Raw genomic sequence first — 26,494 nt, 5'->3', positions numbered from 1 at the left:
CACTGCAGGGCTTTCCCCTGTTCACCGACTAAATCCACTGTAGGGCTTTCCCCTGTTCACAGACTAAATCCACTGTAGGGCTTTCCCCTGTTCACAGACTAAATCCACTGTAGGGCTTTCCCCTGTTCACAGACTAAATCCACTGTAGGGCTTTCCCCTGTTCACAGACTAAATCCACTGTAGGGCTTTCCCCTGTTCACAGACTAAATCCACTGTAGGGCTTTCCCCTGTTCACAGACTAAATCCACTGTAGGGCTTTCCCCTGTTCACAGACTAAATCCACTGCAGGGCTTTCCCCTGTTCACCGACTAAATCCACTGTAGGGCTTTCCCCTGTTCACAGACTAAATCCACTGTAGGGCTTTCCCCTGTTCACAGACTAAATCCACTGTAGGGCTTTCCCCTGTTCACAGACTAAATCCACTGTAGGGCTTTCCCCTGTTCACAGACTAAATCCACTGCATGGAAGGGGAGGCTCCCAGTGTAATACTTTACCTCTGATCTCCCATCTTTAGGCTACTGACCAGAACAGAATAGTACAGTTCATCAAAAACCTGACCAGACAATTTGTTTTTGTGATTGTAGTAATCAACATGTTAAAGATGTATTATTGATCTACTCTACTGCGCATATCATTATATTTTCTAAACCCTATGATACGGCTCAATACCTCAAATGGTTTTGTTGTTGGACTTTGTACAGTGTTCTACAAGAGAGAATACTTTATAGTACAGGGCATGAAATTAATCAATATATATTTTTATTTATTTATTTAACTAGGCAAGTCACTTAAGAACAAATTCTTACTTACAATGACGGCCTATACCGGCCCAACCCTAACGACGCTGGGCCAATTGTGCACCGCCCTATGGGACCCCCAATCACGGCCGGTTGTAATACAGCTGGATTTGAACTAGGGTGTGTAGTGACATCTCTAGCACTGAGATGCAGTGCCTTAGACTGCTGCCACTCTGGAGTATATAATTATACACATATAATATTTTCCCATAATTACAGATATAGGTTTCTCTCTGTGTTATGGCTCTTTATGTGCTCTCTCTGCAAATGAAAACTATGTGATGTGCATTGATCCAGTATAATTTGTCTATTTTTAAATAAATCACTGCTAACCGATGAGGTTATTATTTTACAGTACTTCCTTGCAACAACAGCGCATCGTAAAGCAACAATACTATTCTCAACGCTTTGTACCGTGATTGGTTCATACTAGCCACGCATCGAATCTACACCAATCAGAGTTGGGTATGATATTTCATCATATTTCCCATAGACCATCTTCACTAGCCAATAGTTATGCGGCCTTGGTGTAAACAGGCACTTCTGTCCAATTAGATAAAGCAGGAGGAAGGTCTATCTGATCCCAGGTCAGCTGGTGTGGAGCGCCGTTCTTCGTGCCAAGCACAGACGTAAGAGAGGTGAAGGAGGTGGACCCGAAGGAGTTGGGCTAGCTTTAATAAAATATTTGAAACTTAGCTAGTTAAGTCTTAACCTCTCGCTTTAGCCGATGGCAGCTTTAACTTAGATTGTGAAACAACACGTTATTTTTCCAAAGTCACGGACATGGTTGAGAAGATAGCTCGTAGTTAACTTGTTGCTGAAGTGTTTACGGTGGTTACCACCACTCCGGTGTAGCCGTTACCTCTCCAGCCCCGGGGCCCTCTCTCTTCTGCCTCTCAACTAACCTCGATCTGGAAAGATGGTGTCCTGGATGATCTCCAGAAGCGTTGTGTAAGTTAGGGGCGAATTTTATATTGTATCTTGCTGAAATTATTATAGCAGACTACTTTTTTAAAAGCTGTTTTCTATAGTTAGCTGGATAGGTAGCCAACGTTCCAAGTTTAGCTAGCTAACGCTAATTTTAGCATGGCACTTGAAATTACTTTTAAGCAAAGTAATTTCGCTTATTGTATGGTATTCATTTCGAAGTTATGTTTGTAAAAGTTGTGTAAAAATATAAACTCATAATATTGTCAACATTGACAACTATTACCTAACGTTAGCTAGCAAGCTGCCTAACGTTAGCTTATTGTTGTTTACGTTTTTGGCCCTGTAAGAGTTGTACCAAAGGATGTCGTTTAGCCCCGTCTTAACTAGCTAGAGGCAGGTCAGTAAGTTATGCTATCTGGAAACTATTTAGTTAAGTTAGTTAGCGTTGGAACCGCACTACATCCCGGCTGTGTGGACAGTGGTAGATTTCGTGGTAGGATGTTTCGGGTGAAGTTCTGTGGTCGAATTGAAGCACGGAATGTGGTGCGGTTCGGACAAAAGTTGGATTCAGATGTTTATTTGATAGCGAAGGACACATTTCACTTTACATCAAGTAGAGTTCCTAGAGAGAATACATAAAGTTATGCCTTTGCTGACAGGAAACTTTATTTGTTTGTTAAAGCCGGCCATATTGTGGTAGGGTTATTTTCCGCCGCCGTCCACCAGAATAATGCACAGCTCAAGTAGCCCAACCAATACAGACTCCCAGTGTTGTGTCCCATGACTACTAGTTAGTTTGCTGACCACACAAGTATGTGAGATCAGATTATGGATGAGTTTGTGCGTTTTAGAGAAAGTAAACGCCCCAGTTTTTACCCTGAGCTTCAGTCACAACTCATGGTCCTGTACAATTACATAACTGTACTGTAGGCTACAGTACATGGACGGGGAGACTGCTTCAGGTGCAATTGGGAGAAGAGACAGCACAGTGTTTACAGTCTACACGGTGTCATGTTCTTCCACTGTAGCCTACACTGGACACGAGTCACTGGTAAAGGCATCCTGTCAATGCTTCAAAACAATCAGACAATTCATTTAAAAGTAATACAAAAGTGAAAGCATTAGACAACACATGTTGTAGTCTACAGGGCTAGTAGCCATATGCATTAGACAACACATGTTGTAGTCTACAGGGCTAGTAGCCATATGCATTAGATAACATGTTGTAGTCTACAGGGCTAGTAGCCATATGCATTAGACAACACATGTTGTAGTCTACAGGGCTAGTAGTCATATGCATTAGACAACACATGTTGTAGTCTACAGGGCTAGTAGTCATATGCATTAGATAACATGTTGTAGTCTACAGGGCTAGTAGTCATATGCATTAGATAACATGTTGTAGTCTACAGGGCTAGTAGTCATGTGCATTAGATAACACATGTTCTGGTCTACAGGGCTAGTAGCCATATTACGCTGCAGACAAGTTAACTTGGCAGTTATGGTCTGCCTGTATCCACGTTTAGCGTTTCCAGTTTCTAAGTCTGAAGTCTTGAGGGCAGAACTAGGCTCCTGCACTGATTCCGACGTCTCTTCCTCTCTGGTTTCACCTAATCAAACTAACCTGATCATGTGGCTGATCACGTGATTTAATTCACCAATGACAGAAGTAACTTCAAGGTACTGGGGCGTGTATTGTACAGCCTTCTTTAAGTGGTTATTACAGTTGTTTAAGGACGTTATGGGTTAGTGGATTATCTTGTCTCCCAAGTCACGGGGAACCGTGTAAGCATGTGTAAAACCAGTTTTTCCAGACTGTTGTGTTGGCTGGGTCCTTTTCATATCTTTCCATTGGTTTGTCATTTATAAGGTGTGTTCATGATTGATTTGTTTTTGAGGCATGGTGGAATAGGAATGTGAAATTAGTCATGTAATATACAATGGAGTCTACTCACTGTTTATGGATGATTACATTTGTTTACATCAATGGATATGTTTTGGGGGGCAATTTTAGTTTTTATAACTACACTGAACAAAAATATAAATGCAAAATGCAACTATTTCAAAGTTACAGTTTATATAAGGAAATCAATCAATTGAAATAAATTAGGGCTTTCACATGACTGGGAATACAGATATGCAGCTGTTGGTCACATATATACAGAGCCTTCGGAAAGTATTCAGACCCCTTGACTTTTTCCACATTTTTATGTTACAGCCTTATTCTAAAATTACTTTTTTCCCACCCATCAATCTACACACAATACCACATAATGACAAAGCAAAAACTGGTTTTTAGAAATGGTTGTTAATTTATATTTACTCAGTACTTTGTTCAAGCTCCTTTTGACAGCGACTACAGCCTCGAGTCATCTTGGGTATGACGCGACAAGCTTGGCACACCTGTATTTGGGGAGTTTCTCCCATTCTTCTCTGCAGATCCTCAAGCTCTGTCAGGTTGATGGGGAGTGTTGTTGCATAGCTATATTCCCCTCAATCCTGACTATTCTCTCTGTTCCCGCCACTGAAAAACATCCCCACAGCATGATGCTGCCACCACCATGCTTCACCGTAGGGATGCTGCCAGGTTTCCTCCAGATGTGACGCTTGGCCTTCAGGCCAAAGAGTTCAATCTTGGTTTCATCAGACCAGAGAATCTTGTTTCTCCTGGTCTGAGAGTCTTTAGGTGCCTTTTGGAAAACTCAAAGCGGGCTGTTATGTGCCTTTTTATTCAGAAGTGGCTTCCGTCTGGCCACTCTACTGGACAGATGGCTGTTATCAGACGATCCCGCAGGCGGCGAAGACGATGTAGAGGTCCTGGGCTGGCGTGGTTACATGTGGTCTGTGGTTGAGGCCGGTTGGATGTCATGACAAATGATCTAAATTGACTTTGGAGGCGGCTTCTCTGGCAGAAGCTCTGGTGGACATTCCTGCAGTCGGCGTGCCGATTGGCTCTGTCATCTCTTGGCAAAGGAGAAATGCTCCCGAACACGGATGTAAACAAATTTGTGAACAAAAATAAGCCTTTTTTGTGTGTATGGAAAATGTCTGTGATCTTTTATTTTGGCTCATGAGACATGGGACCAACACTTAGTTTTTCTATTGTTTCTACTGGAACGTTGTACTTTTAGTTGGGATAATGACCAGGACAGATCTGGTTAGAAATGGCTGTAATTTTAGTTGGGATAATGACCAGGACCGATCTGGTTAGAAATGGCTGTAATTTTAGTTGGGATAATGACCAGGACAGATCTGGTTAGAAATGGCTGTAATTTTAGTTGGGATAATGACCAGGACCGATCTGGTTAGAAATGGCTGTAATTTTAGTTGGGATAATGACCAGGACAGATCTGGTTAGAAATGGCTGTAATTTTAGTTGGGATAATGACCAGGACAGATCTGGTTAGAAATGGCTGTAATTTTAGTTGGCATAATGACCAGGACAGATCTGGTTAGAAATGGCTGTAATTTTAGTTGGCATAATGACCAGGACAGATCTGGTTAGAAATGGCTGTAATTTTAGTTGGGATAATGACCAGGACAGATCTGGTTAGAAATGCCTGTAATTTTAACGCGTCTTTCTTTCCCCTCAACGGCAGTTAATCCTAAACCACGGCCCATTATTCAGAGGGGCGTTCTACAACGCTTTGAGCCTCTCCAAGTCAGGAAGTGAATATCACGTAGTGTGAAATTTCAGTCAATGATTTAATAACATTTGCCCTTTTATTTCAAGACTGATAAACATATTAACATAATGACGTGGACCGAACTAGCCTTTAAACATCCTGTAACGCTCATTCAGATTCAATGGCTGTAGCGTAGCGTATTCAAATTATTAGCTAATAAATACTTGAGAAATTATGAATAATAAGCATATGTTTTTACATGACAATAGACTACTAATGATAATAAAAACAACTTCAAATACCGAGCTAGAAACGTTAAGTAGCCTCGGTTAACTTAGCTGCCCTTCAATACAGGGAATTCAGCAGAGCTCTCTGAGACATTTTTACAACTCATTGAAACTCTGAAAATAAATACATGGGCAAATGTTACCAAACATGATAATAGGCCTGCATTACTGTAGGCAGCTAACTGTTAAATGACACTTTCCACCCTCACCGTAGAAGGTCAATGTCTCTGCGCTGGTCGCCTGTGAGTGAGACAACGCTAGCTAGCCAATGGGAGCGTAGTAGTACGCCCCTCTGAATAACGGGGTGTAGTTTTGGCTTAACTGCATTGGGGGGGGGAAAGAAAGATGCCATTTTTAACCACAAAAGATGGCTGAAAGGACCACTGGTAAATCGTGCTGTAGCAACAGCTGTGTATTTCCACAGAGGAAAGCCATCAGCCCCTTTAACCCTGTAGCTGAAACAAGATGTTGGAGTTGAGATCTCTGGATCTTAAAATCCTTCCTCTGTCTTTATCCCAGTAACTCTCTGTCTTCCCAGTAACCCTTCCTCTGTCTTTATCCCAGTAACTCTCTGTCTTCCCAGTAACCCTTCCTCTGTCTTTATCCCAGTAACTCTCTGTCTTCCCAGTAACCCTTCCTCTGTCTTTATCCCAGTAACTCTCTGTCTTCCCAGTAACCCTTCCTCTGTCTTTATCCCAGTAACTCTCTGTCTTCCCAGTAACCCTTCCTCTGTCTTTATCCCAGTAACTCTACCGCTGACTCTCTCCCAGGCGTCATGCTCGGAGCCGTGAGCGAGCGGTGGGTTGTCAGTGATTACATTATTTGTATTTTTTTTTTTTTACCAGAACTGGGAAAGTTAATCTAAAACAGAATGTCAAGGCTTTTGTACGGGTGTCTTTTTTCAGCTGCATGCTGCTAGAGGCCCCATTTCACACAATTGTTTCAAGAAGCCTCTCTGCAGGCTCTGTCTCCTTCATGTTCAAGGTTTATGGAGAAATGTTCCTCCTTCCCTGTGTGAAAATACTGCGGCCTGCCCCGAGCGGGACAGGGTCTATTTCTGCAGGCAAACAATGATTTATGTTTGATTTGGATAGTCTGTAGTCCATCTGTAGATGCTCTATCTACTAACACTAGCTCTAACCTTACCCTTCAGATGGAAGATCTACTAACACTAGCTCTAACCTTACCCTTCTCCTAACCCTTAACATGAACCTTAGGGTTAAGGCTAGGGTAAGGGTTAAGAGGTTAGGGTTCATGTTAAGGGTTAGGATAAGGGTTAAGAGGTTAGGGTTAACGTTAAGGCTAGGGTAAGGGTTAAGAGGTTAGGGTTCATGTTAAGGCTAGGGTAAGGATAAGGGTTAAGAGGTTAGGGTTCAGGTTAAGGCTAGGATAAGGGTTAAGAGGTTAGGGTTCATGTTAAGGGTTAGGATAAGGGTTAAGAGGTTAGCCTCTTAACCCTTACCCTAAGCCTAAACTTAACCCTAGCCTTAACATGAACCCTAACCTCTTAACCCTTACCCTAGCCTTAACGTTAACCCTAACCTCTTAACCCTTATCCTAAGCCTAAACTTAACCCTAGCCTTAACATGAACCCTTACCCTAACCTTAGCAAGTAATTGCAGGTAGTTTGTTGATAGTACGACCATCCTGTAAGCATCTACAGATGGAAAATCTGGATTATCCAAATGAAGCGTGACCTAATGATTGTGTCCCAGAGACCTGACCGTGGGGTACCAGGACAACTTCTCCTTCAACGTCAGCAAGACAAAGGAGCTGATCGTGGACTACAGGAAACGGAGGGTCGAGTACGCCCCCGTTCACATCGACGGGGCTGTAGTGGAGCGGGTCGAGAGCGCCAAGTTCCGCTGTGTTGGCATCAATAACAATCTATCGTGGTCCAAACACACCTAGGCAGTGGTGGAGATGGTACCCTCAGATCCTCAAAGTTCTTCATCTGCACCGTTGAGAGCGTCTTGACTGACTGCGTCACCGCCTGGTATGACACCTGCTTCACATCCCACCGCAAGGCACTACAGAGGGTAGTGTGTGCGGCCCAGTACATCCCTGGGGCCAAGCTTCCTGTCATCCAGGAACTCTATACCAGGCGGTGTCAGAGGAAGGCACAAAAAACTGTCAAAGGCTCCAGCCACGCTTGTCATAGACTGTTCTCTGTTTCCGCACGGCAAGTGGTACTGATACACCGAGTCTGGAACCAATAGGACCCTGAGCAGCTTCTACCCCCAAGGGTGGCAGGTAGCCTAGCGGTTAAGTGTTGGCACGGTAACCGAAAGATCGCTGGTTCGAATCCCCGAGCCGGCAGTTAACTCACAACAACTGCTCCCCGGGCGCCGACAACGTTGATATTTAAGGCAGCCCTCTCTGATCCAGAGGGGTTAAATACAGAAGACTCATTAAGGCAGCCCTCTCTGATCCAGAGGGGTTAAATACAGAAGACTCATTAAGGCAGCCCTCTCTCTGATCCAGAGGGGTTAAATACAGAAGACTCATTAAGGCAGCCCTCTCTGATCCAGAGGGGTTAAATACAGAAGACTCATTAAGGCAGCCCTCTCTGATCCAGAGGGGTTAAATACAGAAGACTCATTAAGGCAGCCCTCTCTGATCCAGAGGGGTTAAATACAGAAGACTCATTAAGGCAGCCCTCTCTCTGATCCAGAGGGGTTAAATACAGAAGACTCATTAAGGCAGCCCTCTCTGATCCAGAGGGGTTAAATACAGAAGACTCATTAAGGCAGCCCTCTCTGATCCAGAGGGGTTAAATACAGAAGACTCATTAAGGCAGCCCTCTCTGATCCAGAGGGGTTAAATACAGAAGACTCATTAAGGCAGCCCTCTCTGATCCAGAGGGGTTAAATACAGAAGACTCATTAAGGCAGCCCTCTCTCTGATCCAGAGGGGTTAAATACAGAAGACTCATTAAGGCAGCCCTCTCTGATCCAGAGGGGTTAAATACAGAAGACTCATTAAGGCAGCCCCCAATACAGAAGACTCATTAAGGCAGCCCTCTCTGATCCAGAGGGGTTAAATACAGAAGACTCATTAAGGCAGCCCTCTCTGATCCAGAGGGGTTAAATACAGAAGACTCATTAAGGCAGCCCTCTCTGATCCAGAGGGGTTAAATACAGAAGACTCATTAAGGCAGCCCTCTCTGATCCAGAGGGGTTAAATACAGAAGACTCATTAAGGCAGCCCTCTCTCTGATCCAGAGGGGTTAAATACAGAAGACTCATTAAGGCAGCCCTCTCTCTGATCCAGAGGGGTTAAATACAGAAGACTCATTAAGGCAGCCCTCTCTCTGATCCAGAGGGGTTAAATACAGAAGACTCATTAAGGCAGCCCTCTCTCTGATCCAGAGGGGTTAAATACAGAAGACTCATTAAGGCAGCCCTCTCTGTGATCCAGAGGGGTTAAATACAGAAGACTCATTAAGGCAGCCCTCTCTCTGATCCAGAGGGGTTAAATACAGAAGACTCATTAAGACAGCCCCCAATACAGAAGACTCATTAAGGCAGCCCTCTCTCTGATCCAGAGGGGTTAAATACAGAAGACTCATTAAGGCAGCCCTCTCTGTGATCCAGAGGGGTTAAATACAGAAGACTCATTAAGGCAGCCCTCTCTCTGATCCAGAGGGGTTAAATACAGAAGACTCATTAAGGCAGCCCTCTCTCTGATCCAGAGGGGTTAAATACAGAAGACTCATTAAGACAGCCCCCAATACAGAAGACTCATTAAGGCAGCCCTCTCTCTGATCCAGAGGGGTTAAATACAGAAGACTCATTAAGGCAGCCCTCTCTGTGATCCAGAGGGGTTAAATACAGAAGACTCATTAAGGCAGCCCTCTCTCTGATCCAGAGGGGTTAAATACAGAAGACTCATTAAGGCAGCCCTCTCTCTGATCCAGAGGGGTTAAATACAGAAGACTCATTAAGGCAGCCCTCTCTCTGATCCAGAGGGGTTAAATACAGAAGACTCATTAAGGCAGCCCTCTGTGATCCAGAGGGGTTAAATACAGAAGACTCATTAAGGCAGCCCTCTCTCTGATCCAGAGGGGTTAAATACAGAAGACTCATTAAGGCAGCCCTCTCTGATCCAGAGGGGTTAAATACAGAAGACTCATTAAGGCAGCCCTCTCTCTGATCCAGAGGGGTTAAATACAGAAGACTCATTAAGGCAGCCCTCTCTCTGATCCAGAGGGGTTAAATACAGAAGACTCATTAAGGCAGCCCTCTCTCTGATCCAGAGGGGTTAAATACAGAAGACTCATTAAGGCAGCCCTCTCTCTGATCCAGAGGGGTTAAATACAGAAGACTCATTAAGGCAGCCCTCTCTCTGATCCAGAGGGGTTAAATACAGAAGACTCATTAAGGCAGCCCTCTCTCTGATCCAGAGGGGTTAAATACAGAAGACTCATTTACATTTACATTTAATTTCGGTTGAATGCATCGTTGTACAACTGACTAGGTTTTCCCTTCCCATTAGATTTCTAACTAGTTAGTGCAGGAAGCTATTTGAACTATTCAACTATCGGCATGTTCACTAACTTGTATGACTCTTCACATACGCTGCTACTCTGATCTGTCACTATATTCCTAGTTATATGTACCTATCTACCTCAATTACCTGGCACTCCCTGTATAAAGCCATGTTATTACCTGGTACTCCCTGTGTATAGCCGTGTTATTACCTGGCACTCCCTGTATATAGCCATGTTATTACCTGGTACTCCCTATATATAGCCACGTTATTACCCGGTACTCCCTATATATAGCCACGTTATTACCCGGTACTTCCTGTATATAGCCATGCTATTACCCGGTACTCCCTGTATATAGCCATGCTATTACCCGGTACTCCCTGTATATAGCCACGCTATTACCCGGTACTCCCTGTATATAGCCACGTTATTACCCGGTACTCCCTGTATATAGCCACGTTATTACCCGGTACTCCCTGTATATAGCCACGTTATTACCCGGTACTCCCTGTATATAGCCACGTTATTACCCGGTACTCCCTGTATATAGCCATGTTATTACTTGGTACTTCCTGTATGCAGCCCTGTTATCGTTACTCATTGTGAATCTGTTGTATTTTACTTTATTTCTGTCTTTCTCTCTGTGTTGTTGTGAAGGGCCAGTCAGTCAGCATTTTACTGTTAGTCTACACCTGTTGTTTACCAAGTATGTGACAAATAGATTTAATCAACTCCAAACATGACATTGCTTCTGAGTATCCTGAAGAGTACAGGTACTGCTATCTGGGTACTGCTATCTGGGGGTGTGATGGTCTGGGAGTGCTGACTGAACTCAATGCTCTCTAAACAGACATTTCCTCACACTAGCTAATACAGTTGAATATACTGTGCTCTCTAAACAGACATTTCCTCACACTAGCTAATACAGTTGAATATACTGTGCTCTCTAAACAGACATTTCCTCACACTAGCTAATACAGTTGAATATACTGTGCTCTCTAAACAGACATTTCCTCACACTAGCTAATACAGTTGAATATACTGTGCTCTCTAAACAGACATTTCCTCACACTACCTAATACAGTTGAATATACTGTGCTCTCTAAACAGACATTTCCTCACACTACCTAATACAGTTGAATATACTGTGCTCTCTAAACAGACATTTCCTCACACTACCTAATACAGTTGAATATATTGCAGCCTATTAATATCCTACAGGGCAGCTCCTGTTCAAAGGGAAGAACTAGGTGAGGTGTAATGATATGAAAATGCTTTATAATTAGTCCACCATTTTAATGTAAAGCCGTTGCTGTCCAGTAGGAAGGGATGTTGGTGTTTTCTTCCCAGTGTAAATCTACTTCTATGGTGTGTCTACCCTCCTGCTGTCTGTGTTGTGGGTGATGCTACATTAAGCTGCTTTAAGAACAGCAGCCGCCTATTAAGTAAGCAGACCACCGTTTTAATTCAACAAGTATCTGTTACATAGAAGGACTTTTACCAATTACAGCCTTCCTTCCCTCCCTACTTTTACCAATTACAGCCTTCCTTCCCTGTTGGAGGCTTAGAGAAAGGACTGTCTGACTACAGCCAACCAGGGCTGTTCATAGAGACCCTCTGCTGTTTCTATGGCAACAGCTACATAAACTCTGTCATGGAGGCGGGGTGAGGTGGATCCCTGGACGGAGGCCATGAAACATAAAACGAACAGGAAGAGAATTTCACTCTTATACGCTCAGTGGACAGTTTATTAGGTTCACCCATCTAGTACTGGGTTGGACACACCTTTGCCTCCAGAACACTGTGAATTCTTCGGGGAATCAATTTGCTCCATTTTTTTTATAAAGGGACCTTGAATAAAGGAAAAACCATGGAATGAGTAGATGTGTCCAAACTTTTGACTGGTACTGTATGTAAAGGGATATTTCAGTTTTTTTTTAAATACAAAAACAGTTTTTGCTTTGTCGTATGTGGTGGTGTTGAGGAAGGGGGGGGGACTATAAACATTTACGGCTGTAACGTGGAAGAAGTCAAGGGGTCTGAATATTTTCAGAGTATTGTACATGTATAGTTACGTACAGTGTGACTCCTCACTGCAGCCCTGTCTCAGATCAGCTCAGAGAGAATCCTATAGGGACTATATATAATACATGGAGGACATCCCATATAGCAGCATGCCCTGTATAGTGCACTACTTTAGACCAGGACTCATGAGTAGTGCACTACTTTAGACCAGGGCTCATGGGGTAGTGGGCTACTTTAGACCAGGGCTCATGGGTAGTGGGCTACTTTAGACCAGGGCTCATGGGGTAGTGCGCTACTTTAGACCAGGGCTCATGGGGTAGTGCACTACTTTAGACCAGGGCTCATGGGTAGTGGGCTACTTTAGACCAGGGCTCATGGGGTAGTGTGCTACTTTAGACCAGGGCTCATGGGGTAGTGCACTACTTTAGACCAGGGCTCATGGGGTAGTGCGCTACTTTAGACCAGGACTCATGAGTAGTGCACTACTTTAGACCAGGGCTCATGGGGTAGTGGGCTACTTTAGACCAGGGCTCATGGGTAGTGGGCTACTTTAGACCAGGGCTCATGGGGTAGTGCACTACTTTAGACCAGGGCTCATGGGGTAGTGCACTACTTTAGACCAGGGCTCATGGGGTAGTGCACTACTTTAGACCAGGGCTTATAGGGTAGTGCACTACTTTAGACCAGGGCTCATGGGTAGTGGGCTACTTTAGACCAGGGCTCATGGGTAGTGGGCTACTTTAGACCAGGGCTCATGGGTAGTGGGCTACTTTAGACCAGGGCTCATGGGTAGTGGGCTACTTTAGACCAGGGCTCATGGGTAGTGGGCTACTTTAGACCAGGGCTCATGGGGTAGTGCGCTACTTTAGACCAGGGCTCATGGGTAGTGGGCTACTTTAGACCAGGGCTCATGGGGTAGTGGGCTACTTTAGACCAGGGCTCATGGGGTAGTGCGCTACTTTAGACCAGGGCTCATGGGTAGTGCACTACTTTAGACCAGGGCTCATGGATAGTGAACTACTTTAGACCAGGGCTCATGGGTAGTGCACTACTTTAGACCAGGTTCTATAGGGTAGTGCACTATAAAGGGAATAGGATGCCATTTGGCATACAACCAGGCTTTACATCTGGTGGGGTCGTCCACTCACTGGGACGTTGGGTTCTCTCCCTGAGAACCCCACTGAACCCAATACCCCCCCAGACAAGCTTGGACCCCAGGATGTAAATGAAGAGCACATGTTGGATCAAATCTCTGTTGTGAAACAGCCACAGCTCCCCCCATGTGTAGGGAGTGGTAGTGCACCCTAACACCAGGCTACATGGAGGACTACAGGAAACTCAGGAGGCTGTTGTGAAACAGCCACAGCTCCCCCCATGTGTAGGGAGTGGTAGTGCACCCTAACTAGGCTCCATGGAGGACTACAGGAAACTCAGGAGACTGTTGTGAAACAGCCACAGCTCCCCCATGTGTAGGGAGTGGTAGTGCACCCTAACACCAGGCTACATGGAGGACTACAGGAAACTCAGGAGGCTGTTGTGAAACAGCCACAGCTCCCCCCATGTGTAGGGAGTGGTAGTGCATCCTAACACCAGGCTACATGGAGGACTACAGGAAACTCAGGAGACTGTTGTGAAACAGCCACAGCTCCCCCCATGTGTAGGGAGTGGTAGTGCACCCTAACACCAGGCTACATGGAGGACTACAGGAAACTCAGGAGGCTGGTTCAGTCCAGCAGCTCTTAGCAGCCTGTGATTATGATGCTTTTGGTGTTTCAGCTTGTTGCTTTAGTTGAACTGAATGTGTTCTCTCTTGGTGGTAAATGATTTGACGCTGATCGTTTCCTATTTCTCTGGTCTCTACACAGGCTCGTCTTCGGGACCCTGTATCCTGCGTACTATTCATACAAAGCAGTGAAAACCAAAAATGTCAAGGAATATGTAAGTACAAAGACCCTTATTTCAACATCATTGATTTCATCATACTAGTGTGTGTGTGTGGGGTTCCCCCAAGGGCGTAAAGCGAGGGTAAGTGGACGAGGGTGTGTCTTTTATGAGTTTGAAAAGCAGCCCATGTCTGGTCTGACGGTATTGAGAACAAGTCCAGGCATGTGAATGGGAGTTAACTGCCTATGACTGGAACCAACACATTGACATGCCTGTCTGTGGAGACGTGCAGCAGGACGCTGTGAAGGCTGGGCTCCTGTCCTTACTAGAATCATCCAAGCAGGTGTCTTACAGGAATGCTATAGTGAGCGTGTGGCCAACAGGTTTAGGAGAGGTTCTTTATGAGGATATCATCGGTCTCCTCTCCTCTGCCCTTTCTCTTGTCCTCCGTCTCTCCCTCCTCTTCTCAGCCCTCTCTCTTGTCCTCCGTCTCTCTCTCTTGTCCTCCGTCTCTCTCTCTTGTCCTCCGTCTCTCCCTCTTGTCCTCCGTCTCTCCCTCCTCTCCTCAGCCCTTTCTCTTGTCCTCCGTCTCTCCCTCCTCTCCTCAGCCCTTTCTCTTGTCCTCCGTCTCTCCCTCCTCTCCTCAGCCCTTTCTCTTGTCCTCCGTCTCTCCCTCTTGTCCTCCGTCTCTCCCTCCTCTCCTCAGCCCTTTCTCTTGTCCTCCGTCTCTCCCTCCTCTCCTCAGCCCTTTCTCTTGTCCTCCGTCTCTCCCTCCTCTCCTCAGCCCTTTCTCTTGTCCTCCGTCTCTCCCTCCTCTCCTCAGCCCTTTCTCTTGTCCTCCGTCTCTCCCTCCTCTCCTCAGCCCTTTCTCTTGTCCTCCGTCTCTCCCTCCTCTCCTCAGCCCTTTCTCTTGTCCTCCGTCTCTCCCTCCTCTCCTCAGCCCTTTCTCTTGTCCTCCGTCTCTCCCTCCTCTCCTCAGCCCTTCCTCTTGTCCTCCGTCTCTCCCTCCTCTCCTCAGCCCTTTCTCTTGTCCTCCGTCTCTCCCTCCTCTCCTCCGTCTCTCCCTCCTCTTGTCCTCCGTCTCTCCCTCCTCTCCTCAGCCCTTTCTCTTGTCCTCCGTCTCTCCCTCCTCTCCTCCGTCTCTCCCTCCTCTTGTCCTCCGTCTCTCCCTCCTCTCCTCAGCCCTTTCTCTTGTCCTCCGTCTCTCCCTCTTGTCCTCCGTCTCTCCCTCCTCTCCTCAGCCCTTTCTCTTGTCCTCCGTCTCTCCCTCCTCTCCTCAGCCCTTTCTCTTGTCCTCCGTCTCTCCCTCCTCTCCTCAGCCCTTTCTCTTGTCCTCCGTCTCTCCCTCCTCTCCTCAGCCCTTCCTCTTGTCCTCCGTCTCTCCCTCCTCTCCTCAGCCCTTTCTCTTGTCCTCCGTCTCTCCCTCCTCTCCTCAGCCCTTTCTCTTGTCCTCCGTCTCTCCCTCTTGTCCTCCGTCTCTCCCTCCTCTCCTCAGCCCTTTCTCTTGTCCTCCGTCTCTCCCTCCTCTCCTCAGCCCTTTCTCTTGTCCTCAGTCTCTCCCTCCTCTCCTCTGCCCTTTCTCTTGTCCTCAGTCTCTCCCTCCTCTCCTCTGCCCTGTCTCTTGTCCTCAGTCTCTCCCTCCTCTCCTCAGCCCTTTCTCTTGTCCTCCGTCTCTCCCTCTCCTCCGTCTCTCCCTCCTCTTGTCCTCCGTCTCTCCCTCCTTTCCTCAGCCCTTTCTCTTGTCCTCAGTCTCTCCCTCCTCTCCTCAGCCCTTTCTCTTGTCCTCCGTCTCTCCCTCCTCTCCTCAGCCCTTTCTCTTGTCCTCCGTCTCTCCCTCCTCTCCTCAGCCCTTTCTCTTGTCCTCAGTCTCTCCCTCCTCTCCTCAGCCCTTTCTCTTGTCCTCCGTCTCTCCCTCCTCTCCTCAGCCCTTTCTCTTGTCCTCCGTCTCTCCCTCCTCTCCTCAGCCCTTTCTCTTGTCCTCCGTCTCTCCCTCCTCTCCTCTGCCCTTTCTCTTGTCCTCCGTCTCTCCCTCCTCTCCTCAGCCCTTTCTCTTGTCCTCCGTCTCTCCCTCCTCTCCTCAGCCCTTTCTCTTGTCCTCCGTCTCTCCCTCCTCTCCTCAGCCCTTTCTCTTGTCCTCCGTCTCTCCCTCCTCTCCTCAGCCCTTTCTCTTGTCCTCCGTCTCTCCCTCCTCTCCTCAGCCCTTCCTCTTGTCCTCCGTCTCTCCCTCCTCTCCTCAGCCCTTTCTCTTGTCCTCCGTCTCTCCCTCCTCTCCTCCGTCTCTCCCTCCTCTTGTCCTCCGTCTCTCCCTCCTCTCCTCAGCCCTTTCTCTTGTCCTCCGTCTCTCCCTCCTCTCCTCCGTCTCTCCCTCCTCTTGTCCTCCGTCTCTCCCTCCTCTCCTCAGCCCTTTCTCTTGTCCTCCGTCTCTCCCTCTTGTCCTCCGTCTCTCCCTCCTCTCCTCAGCCCTTTCTCTTGTCCTCCGTCTCTCCCTCCTCTCCTCAGCCCTTTCTCTTGTCCTCCGTCTCTCCCTCCTCTCCTCAGCCCTTTCTCTTGTCCTCCGTCTCTCCCTCCTCTCCTCAGCCCTTCCTCTTGTCCTCCGTCTCTCCCTCCTCTCCTCAGCCCTTTCTCTTGTCCTCCGTCTCTCCCTCCTCTCCTCAGCCCTTTCTCTTGTCCTCCGTCTCTCCCTCCTCTCCTCAGCCCTTTCTCTTGTCCTCCGTCTCTCCCTCTTGTCCTCCGTCTCTCCCTCCTCTCCTCAGCCCTTTCTCTTGTCCTCCGTCTCTCCCTCCTCTCCTCAGCCCTTTCTCTTGTCCTCAGTCTCTCCCTCCTCTCCTCTGCCCTTTCTCTTGTCCTCAGTCTCTCCCTCCTCTCCTCTGCCCTTTCTCTTGTCCTCTGTCTCTCCCTCCTCTCCTCAGCCCTTTCTCTTGTCCTCCGTCTCTCCCTCTCCTCCGTCTCTCCCTCCTCTTGTCCTCCGTCTCTCCCTCCTCCTCAGCCCTTTCTCTTGTCCTCAGTCTCTCCCTCCTCTCCTCAGCCCTTTCTCTTGTCCTCAGTCTCTCCCTCCTCTCCTCAGCCCTTTCTCTTGTCCTCCGTCTCTCCCTCCTCTCCTCTGCCCTTTCTCTTGTCCTCCGTCTCTCCCTCCTCTCCTCAGCCCTTTCTCTTGTCCTCCGTCTCTCCCTCCTCTCCTCAGCCCTTTCTCTTGTCCTCCGTCTCTCCCTCCTCTCCTCAGCCCTTTCTCTTGTCCTCCGTCTCTCCCTCCTCTCCTCAGCCCTTTCTCTTGTCCTCCGTCTCTCCCTCCTCTCCTCAGCCCTTTCTCTTGTCCTCCGTCTCTCCCTCCTCTCCTCAGCCCTTTATCTTGTCCTCCGTCTCTCCTCCCTCTTGTCCTCCGTCTCTCCCTCTTGTCCTCCGTCTCTCCCTCTTGTCCTCCGTCTCTCTCTCCTCTCCTCAGCCCTTCCTCTTGTCCTCCGTCTCTCCCTCTTGTCCTCCGTCTCTCCCTCTTGTCCTCCGTCTCTCCCTCTTGTCCTCCGTCTCTCCCTCTTGTCCTCCGTCTCTCCCTCCTCTCCTCAGCCCTTTCTCTTGTCCTCAGTCTCTCTCTCCTCTCCTCAGCCCTTTCTCTTGTCCTCCGTCTCTCCCTCCTCTCCTCAGCCGTTCCTCTTGTCCTCCGTCTCTCCCTCCTCTTGTCCTCCGTCTCTCCCTCCCTCCTCTCCTCAGCTAATAAATGTACTGAGTCGGAGCAAACATAGCTAGCTATATAGCCTGATAATACCATTGATGGTGTGTACCTAAAGCAGCATGTTTGTGCAACAGTATCTTCTACTTTAAAGAGGGAAAGGCGAAGCATGAATATGTTAGCTACATGAAGTAGCTAAGAGAGAACGTTTAATGTAACCAAAGATTATAGGGTCCCCTAGGAAACCCTGACCAACACTTTGGTTCCTAACTTGTCACAATAATGCCTCTGGCATTTTAATTCATTGTCATGTCAAACAACCCTTTATTCAACGTGCCTACTTATCTTCTAACTACATAATTAGAATAATAATTGTTCCATTATTCCGACAGTTCACACAAGTGTTCTGATCTAAATCTCAATTGCAACGTTTGGTTAAAAATAAGGCCTAGATTATTTGCCCGTATCGTGCAGCCCTACATGGCAGTGTGGAAATAATCTCAAATGAGTGCAGGAAATTCAGAAATGGAAATTGGCTTGAAGTTTATTTGAACAGTATAAAACAATCAGAATGGAGAAAAGACTCATTGAAATCACTTAGAATGTATGTGTTGTCACTCTCTACTCCTAAAGCATTAGGGTATTTGGGTTATATCGCCCAGCCTACACCCAGACAACTTCTCTTCAAAGAATTGTGTTGTGTAGTTATTGTTGCCTGTCTCCGTTTCATAGACAGAGCATCATATCTATCTAGGCAGAAGTGGAGTTTGGGTATTATTATTTTATTAGGATCTCTATCTGTTTCCAAGGCAGCGGCTGCTCTTCCTGGGGTCCGAACAGGAAACAACACCATAAATGGAATACATAATATTCATAGCACCACATACAGTGCAAAAGTACTCAGACCCCTTTCCCCACATTTCTTTGTTACGTTACAGCCTTGCTCTAAATGTGTTTAAATAAAACATTTCCCCCATCCATCTACACACAGTACCCTATAATGACAAAGCGAAAACAGGTTATTATAATCTTTTGCAAATTTACTTAAGTGTTCAGACCCTTTGCTATGAGACTTGAAATTGAGCTCAGGTGCATCCTGTTTCCATTGATCAGCCTGGAGATGTTTCTACAACTTGATTGGAGTCCACCTGTGGTAAATTAAATTAATTGGACATGATTTGGAAAGGCACACACATGTCTACACTACCGGTCAAAAGTTTTAGGACACCTACTCATTCAAGGGTGTTTATTTATTTTCTACATTGTAGAATAATAGTGAAGACATCACCTATGAAATAACACATATGGAATCATGTAGTAACCAAAAAAGTGTTAAACAAATCAAAATATATTTCAGATTCTTCAAATAGCCACCTTTTGCCTTGATGACAGCTTTGCACACTCTTGGCATTCTCTCAACCAGTTTCACCTGGAATGCTTTTCCAACAGTCTTGAAGGAGTTCCCACATATGCTGAGCACTTGTTGGCTGCTTTTCCTTCACTCTGCGGTCCGACTCATCCCAAACCATCTCAATTGGGTTGAGGGCGGGGGATTGTGGAGGGCAGGTCATCTGATGCAGCACTTCATCACTCTCCTTCTTGGTAAAATAGCCCTTAAACAGCCTGGAGGTGTGTTGGATCATTGTCCTGTTGAAAAACAAATGATCGTCCCACTAAGCACAAATTTAGGCACACTTAACCAGCATGGCGACACCAGCATTCTGCAGTGTTATGCCATCCCATCTGGTTTGCGCTTAGCGGGACTATCATTTGTTGTTAGATAAGCATTAGCAGGTGTTGATATACTGGGTCTAGTGATCAGGGAACTAGTGAGTTGTTAGATAGCATTAGCAGGTGTAATACTGGGTCTAGTGATCAGGGAACTAGTGGTGCCATCATTTGTTGTTAGATAGCATTAGCAGGTGTTATACTGGGTCTAGTGATCAGGGAACTAGTGGTGCCATCATTTGTTGTTAGATAGCATTAGCAGGTGTTATACTGGGTCTAGTGATCAGGGAACTAGTGGTGCCATCATTTGTTGTTAGATAGCATTAGCAGGTGTTATACTGGGTCTAGTGATCAGGGAACTAGTGGTGCCATCATTTGTTGTTAGATAGCATTAGCAGGTGTTATACTGGGTCTAGTGATCAGGGAACTAGTGGAGCCATCATTTGTTGTTAGATAGCATTAGCAGGTGTTGTTATACTGGGTCTAGTGATCAGGGAACTAGTGGAGCCATCATTTGTTGTTAGATAGCATTAGCAGGTGTTATACTGGGTCTAGTGATCAGGGAACTAGTGGGACTATCATTTGTTGTTAGATAGCATTAGCAGGTGTTATACTGGGTCTAGTGATCAGGGAACTAGTGAGTTGTTAGATAGCATTAGCAGGTGTTATACTGGGTCTAGTGATCAGGGAACTAGTGGGACTATCATTTGTTGTTAGATAGCATTAGCAGGTGTTATACTGGGTCTAGTGATCAGGGAACTAGTGAGTTGTTAGATAGCATTAGCATGTGTTATACTGGGTCTAGTGATCAGGGAACTAGTGAGTTGTTAGATAGCATTAGCATGTGTTATACTGGGTCTAGTGATCAGGGAACTAGTGGAGCCATCATTTGTTGTTAGATAAACATTAGCAGGTGTTATACTGGGTCTAGTGATCAGGGAACTAGTGGAGCCATCATTTGTTGTTAGATAGCATTAGCAGGTGTTATACTGGGTCTAGTGATCAGGGAACTAGTGAGTTGTTAGATAGCATTAGCAGGTGTTATACTGGGTCTAGTGATCAGGGAACTAGTGGAGCCATCAGACCTGATCTTAGAAGGCGTTTTCAGAATGAGGAACGGACCGGCACTTGGACCTGACCTTCCCAATGAGGGTCACTCTCTCAGTGAGTCAGGACGTTCTGTTACCAAGTCTGACCCTTTCTAAATGTACACGTTAAAGAGTGTAGGGCCTCTACAAGGTAAAGAGTGTAGGGCCTCTACAAGGTAAAGAGTGTAGGGCCTCTACAAGGTAAAGAGTGTAGGGCCTCGACAAGGTAAAGAGTGTAGGGCCTCGACAAGGTAAAGAGTGTAGGGCCTCGACAAGGTAAAGAGTGTAGGGCCTCGACAAGGTAAAGAGTGTAGGGCCTCGACAAGGTAAAGAGTGTAGGGCCTCGACAAGGTAAAGAGTGTAGGGCCTCGACAAGGTAAAGAGTGTAGGGCCTCGACAAGGTAAAGAGTGTAGGGCCTCGACAAGGTAAAGAGTGTAGGGCCTCGACAAGGTAAAGAGTGTAGGGCCTCGACAAGGTAAAGAGTGTAGGGCCTCTACAAGGTAAAGAGTGTAGGGCCTCTACAAGGTAAAGAGTGTAGGGCCTCTACAAGGTAAAGAGTGTAGGGCCTCTACAAGGTAAAGAGTGTAGGGCCTCGACAAGGTAAAGAGTGCAGGGCCTCTACAAGGTAAAGAGTGCAGGGCCTCTACAAGGTAAAGAGTGTAGGGCCTCTACAAGGTAAAGAGTGTAGGGCCTCTACAAGGTAAAGAGTGTAGGGCCTCTACAAGGTAAAGAGTGTAGGGCCTACATAAGACTGTCGTTCACGGTAGTAACTGGGACATGTGGACTACACCAAAACATTTTCCTGAAATGTTGAGTGTTCAGTTTGGAAAGTTATTTTCAGTAAATCCTCCAGTCAGACTGGCTGGGTTGGTCGTAGAACACAGAGTACAGAGCATTCTACCGCCACGCCATTTCAGAACACGTCACGTGGTTACGCTTGTCTTTAAATGCACAGGGAACGGCAGACTAGTAATAGAGAAACCTCCCCTGAAAACAGCCTGGACAACATACATACAGATGGGACTACACATACAGATAGGACTATACAGATAGGACTATAGTTAGGACTACACATACAGATGGGACTACAGTTAGGACTACACATACAGATGGGCCTATAGTTAGGACTACACATACAGATGGGCCTATAGTTAGGACTACACATACAGATGGGCCTATAGTTAGGACTACACATACAGATGGGCCTATAGTTAGGACTACACATACAGATTGGACTATAGTTAGGACTACACATACAGATGGGACTATAGTTAGGACTACACATACAGATGGGACTACATATACAGATGGGACTATAGTTAGGACTACACATACAGATGGGACTATAGTTAGGACTACACATACAGATGGGACTACACATACAGATGGGACTACACATACAGATGGGACTGTAGTTAGGACTACACATACAGATGGGACTATAGTTAGGACTACACATACAGATGGGACTATAGTTAGGACTACACATACAGATGGGACTATAGTTAGGACTACACATACAGATGGGACTACACATACAGATGGGACTATAGGGACTACACATACAGATGGGACTACACATACAGATGGGACTATAGTTATACACATACAGATGGGACTATAGTTAGGACTACACATACAGATGGGACTATAGTTAGGACTACACATACAGATGGGACTATAGTTGACTGCCGAGCCCATGTAAAGTGATTTTATACTTATTTTCTGTTGCTAGAGCCTTGTATGTTATAACAAAAATAATATTTTCAACAACTTTGAGAGAGAGACTGCGTACCAAACTGATTTTTAGCCTGAAGGCCTGCTGTGTGAACAAGGCTTCAGTTACAAATGAGGAATAATCTAGCTAGAACAAGTTGACGTGTCATTTGTCAGAGCCCATGGCTTGTTGGCTAGGTATCTCCTCTGCCAGAGTCTAAGAGGGAGGAATGCTTGCTTTGGACGGGAGCCTGTAGCCTGCAGGCCTGAGCTGCTCACGCCTTATTGGAGGGTTCCCCAAATGGTGCTTCTTTATGGACATAAAAGACTGTAAAACACCAGCCAATCAGCTCCAAGGGATTTTAATTTAGGAAATCTGTTCCAAAGTATTCCCATCCATAATAGAGAGATATATCCTATCTCTGTTGATCCAACAGGTGTATGTCTAGCATACTGTAACATGTATGCAGTGTTGACCATCTCTCTCTCTGTTCCAACAGGTCCGTTGGATGATGTACTGGATTGTGTTTGCTCTCTACACTGTAGTGGAGACCATCACAGACCTCACTGTAGCCTGGTAAGAGTGAATACAGACCTCACTGTAGTGGAGACCATCACAGACCTCACTGTAGCCTGGGGAGACTTGATACGGACCTCACTGTAGCCTGGGGGGACAGAGGCATTGACTTTATGCTAATTCTTAATTCGGTTGATTGGCCTTGAATGTGTTACGCCAATCAAACAAGCCAATCCCATTTAGTTTTCCGTGTTGTCTTTGATCATCACGCTATGCCGAAAACAATCCAGGCTTAATGAGATTTAATTGGGATCCAGTCTAATTGAGATCCAGTCTAATTGAGATCCAGTCTTATACATTTGTTGTACAGATTTAATGAGGAGCGTCATGTCGGCTGGTTAATAGGATTTTGGCAGTGTATATTTGACTGGCAGAAAATTAATAGCGTTGGACAGCGGTACGCTAACCCAATGCCTTTCCCTAACCCTTACCTGAACCTCAGTGAAACTATACCTAACCTTAATCTGACCCTCGTTCCTGACCTTAATCTGACCCTCGTTCCTAACGCTGACCTGAACCTCAGTGAAACGATACCTAACCTTAATCTGACCCTCGTTCCTAACCTTAATCTGACCCTCGTTCCTAACCTTAATCTGACCCTCGTTCCTAACGCTTACCTGAACCTCAGTGAAACGATACCTAACCTTAATCTGACCCTCGTTCCTAACCTTAATCTGACCCTCGTTCCTAACCTTAATCTGACCCTCGTTCCTAACGCTTACCTGAACCTCAGTGAAACGATACCTAACCTTAATCTGACCCTCGTTCCTAACCTTAATCTGACCCTCGTTCCTAACCTTAATCTGACCCTCGTTCCTAACGCTTACCTGAACCTCAGTGAAACGATACCTAACCTTAATCTGACCCTCGTTCCTAACCTTAATCTGACCCTCGTTCCTAACCTTAATCTGACCCTCGTTCCTAACCTTAATCTGACCCTCGTTCCTAACCTTAACGCTAACCTGAACCTCAGTGTACTATGAGATATCTGGTCTCTCTAGGTTCCCCCTGTACTATGAGATAGCTGGTCTCTCTCTAGGTTCCCCCTGTACTATGAGATATCTGGTCTCTCTCTAGGTTCCCCCTGTATTATGAGATAGCTGGTCTCTCTCTAGGTTCCCCCTGTACTATGAGATAGCTGGTCTCTCTAGGTTCCCCCTGTACTATGAGATAGCTGGTCTCTCTCTAGGTTCCCCCTGTACTATGAGATATCTGGTCTCTCTCTAGGTTCCCCCTGTACTATGAGATATCTGGTCTCTCTCTAGGTTCCCCCTGTACTATGAGATATCTGGTCTCTCTCTAGGTTCCCCCTGTACTATGAGATATCTGGTCTCTCTCTAGGTTCCCCCTGTACTATGAGATATCTGGTCTCTCTCTAGGTTCCCCCTGTACTATGAGATATCTGGTCTCTAGGTTCCCCCTGTACTATGAGATAGCTGGTCTCTCTCTAGGTTCCCCCTGTACTATGAGATAGCTGGTCTCTCTAGGTTCCCCCTGTACTATGAGATAGCTGGTCTCTCTAGGTTCCCCCTGTACTATGAGATAGCTGGTCTCTCTCTAGGTTCCCCCTGTACTATGAGATAGCTGGTCTCTAGGTTCCCCCTGTACTATGAGATATCTGGTCTCTAGGTTCCCCCTGTACTATGAGATAGCTGGTCTCCCTCTAGGTTCCCCCTGTACTATGAGATATCTGGTCTCTCTCTAGGTTCCCCCTGTACTATGAGATAGCTGGTCTCTCTCTAGGTTCCCCCTGTACTATGAGATATCTGGTCTCTCTCTAGGTTCCCCCTGTACTATGAGATATCTGGTCTCTCTCTAGGTTCCCCCTGTACTATGAGATAGCTGGTCTCTAGGTTCCCCCTGTACTATGAGATATCTGGTCTCTAGGTTCCCCCTGTACTATGAGATATCTGGTCTCTCTCTAGGTTCCCCCTGTACTATGAGATATCTGGTCTCTCTCTAGGTTCCCCCTGTACTATGAGATATCTGGTCTCTAGGTTCCCCCTGTACTATGAGATATCTGGTCTCTCTCTAGGTTCCCCCTGTACTATGAGATATCTGGTCTCTCTCTAGGTTCCCCCTGTACTATGAGATAGCTGGTCTCTAGGTTCCCCCTGCACTATGAGATAGCTGGTCTCTCTCTAGGTTCCCCCTGTACTATGAGATATCTGGTCTCTAGGTTCCCCCTGTACTATGAGATATCTGGTCTCTAGGTTCCCCCTGTACTATGAGATATCTGGTCTCTCTAGGTTCCCCCTGTACTATGAGATATCTGGTCTCTCTCTAGGTTCCCCCTGTACTATGAGATATCTGGTCTCTCTCTAGGTTCCCCCTGTACTATGAGATAGCTGGTCTCTCTAGGTTCCCCCTGTACTATGAGATAGCTGGTCTCTCTCTAGGTTCCCCCTGTACTATGAGATAGCTGGTCTCTCTCTAGGTTCCCCCTGTACTATGAGATAGCTGGTCTCTCTAGGTTCCCCCTGTACTATGAGATATCTGGTCTCTCTCTAGGTTCCCCCTGTACTATGAGATATCTGGTCTCTCTCTAGGTTCCCCCTGTACTATGAGATATCTGGTCTCTCTAGGTTCCCCCTGTACTATGAGATAGCTGGTCTCTCTCTAGGTTCCCCCTGTACTATGAGATAGCTGGTCTCTCTAGGTTCCCCCTGTACTATGAGATAGCTGGTCTCTCTCTAGGTTCCCCCTGTACTATGAGATAGCTGGTCTCTCTCTAGGTTCCCCCTGTACTATGAGATATCTGGTCTCTCTAGGTTCCCCCTGTACTATGAGATATCTGGTCTCCCTCTAGGTTCCCCCTGTACTATGAGATAGCTGGTCTCCCTCTAGGTTCCCCCTGTACTATGAGATAGCTGGTCTCCCTCTAGGTTCCCCCTGTACTATGAGATATCTGGTCTCTCTCTAGGTTCCCCCTGTACTATGATATAGCTGGTCTCCCTTCACCAGAGGAGCTAGTCTATTATGGGTCTGTGTTAACACTGTGTTAATAATGTAATGTGTTGTCTCTCTCTAGGTTCCCCCTGTACTATGAGATCAAGATAGCATTTGTTATCTGGTTGCTGTCTCCCTACACCAGAGGAGCCAGTCTCATCTACAGGAAGTGTCTCCATCCTCTACTGTCCTCAAGAGAGAGGGTAAGACAGACTGACTGAATACTGAGCACGTTGTTAGCAGTGTATTGAATGTGTTTGAATATGAAGCCTCGGCAAGCAATAGAAGAATACATTTGTTTTTAATCCTTCTACTAAAAAAGCCGACTTACACGTAACATGATCTGCTGTCTGGTGATGACGAGATGTTTATCTTTTGCGTCGTCATGGGTGGACATGTTGTTGCATACTATAGTTGTTGTTCTGTAAAGTGACTCTGTGTCTCTCTGTGACGGCTGTTGTCACCAGGAGATAGATGAGTACATTGTCCAGGCCAAGGAGCGCAGCTATGAGACCATGGTGACCTTCGGCAAGCAGGGCCTCAGTATCGCTGCTACTGCAGCTGTCTCCGCAGCTGTCAAGGCAAGTACTGCACGAGTCCCCCCCCCCCTTCCCCCCCAGCCCCTTGTTACTGGCTCTGACTTTGCTAATACTTACTGTGATATGTGGTTGTCCCACCAAGCTATCTGAAGATTAATGTCCTAACTAAGTCGCTCTGGATAACGTGTCTGTTA

At 46.4% G+C, this 26,494-nt stretch overlaps 1 protein-coding gene across 1 annotated transcript in view; it reads left to right on the top strand.

Annotated features, from left to right (window-relative positions):
- Positions 1-1,388: 1,388 nt before the first annotated feature.
- reep3b (receptor accessory protein 3b) overlaps positions 1,389-26,494 on the top strand; it is a 51,466-nt gene continuing 26,360 nt past the window's right edge. Inside the window, exons 1-5 of the mRNA XM_071394747.1 lie at positions 1,389-1,748; positions 14,023-14,095; positions 22,736-22,812; positions 25,844-25,964; positions 26,229-26,342. Of these exons, the coding sequence (XP_071250848.1) occupies positions 1,717-1,748; positions 14,023-14,095; positions 22,736-22,812; positions 25,844-25,964; positions 26,229-26,342 (417 nt within the window). The 5' untranslated portion in view covers positions 1,389-1,716. The remainder of the gene's footprint in view (positions 1,749-14,022; positions 14,096-22,735; positions 22,813-25,843; positions 25,965-26,228; positions 26,343-26,494) is intronic.

The sequence above is a fragment of the Salvelinus alpinus genome, chromosome 3 (genome assembly GCF_045679555.1).
Source record: "Salvelinus alpinus chromosome 3, SLU_Salpinus.1, whole genome shotgun sequence".
Lineage (NCBI taxonomy): Eukaryota > Metazoa > Chordata > Actinopteri > Salmoniformes > Salmonidae > Salvelinus > Salvelinus alpinus.
Note: the sequence above shows the minus strand (reverse complement) of the source record. Positions and strands in the feature narration are given on the sequence as shown.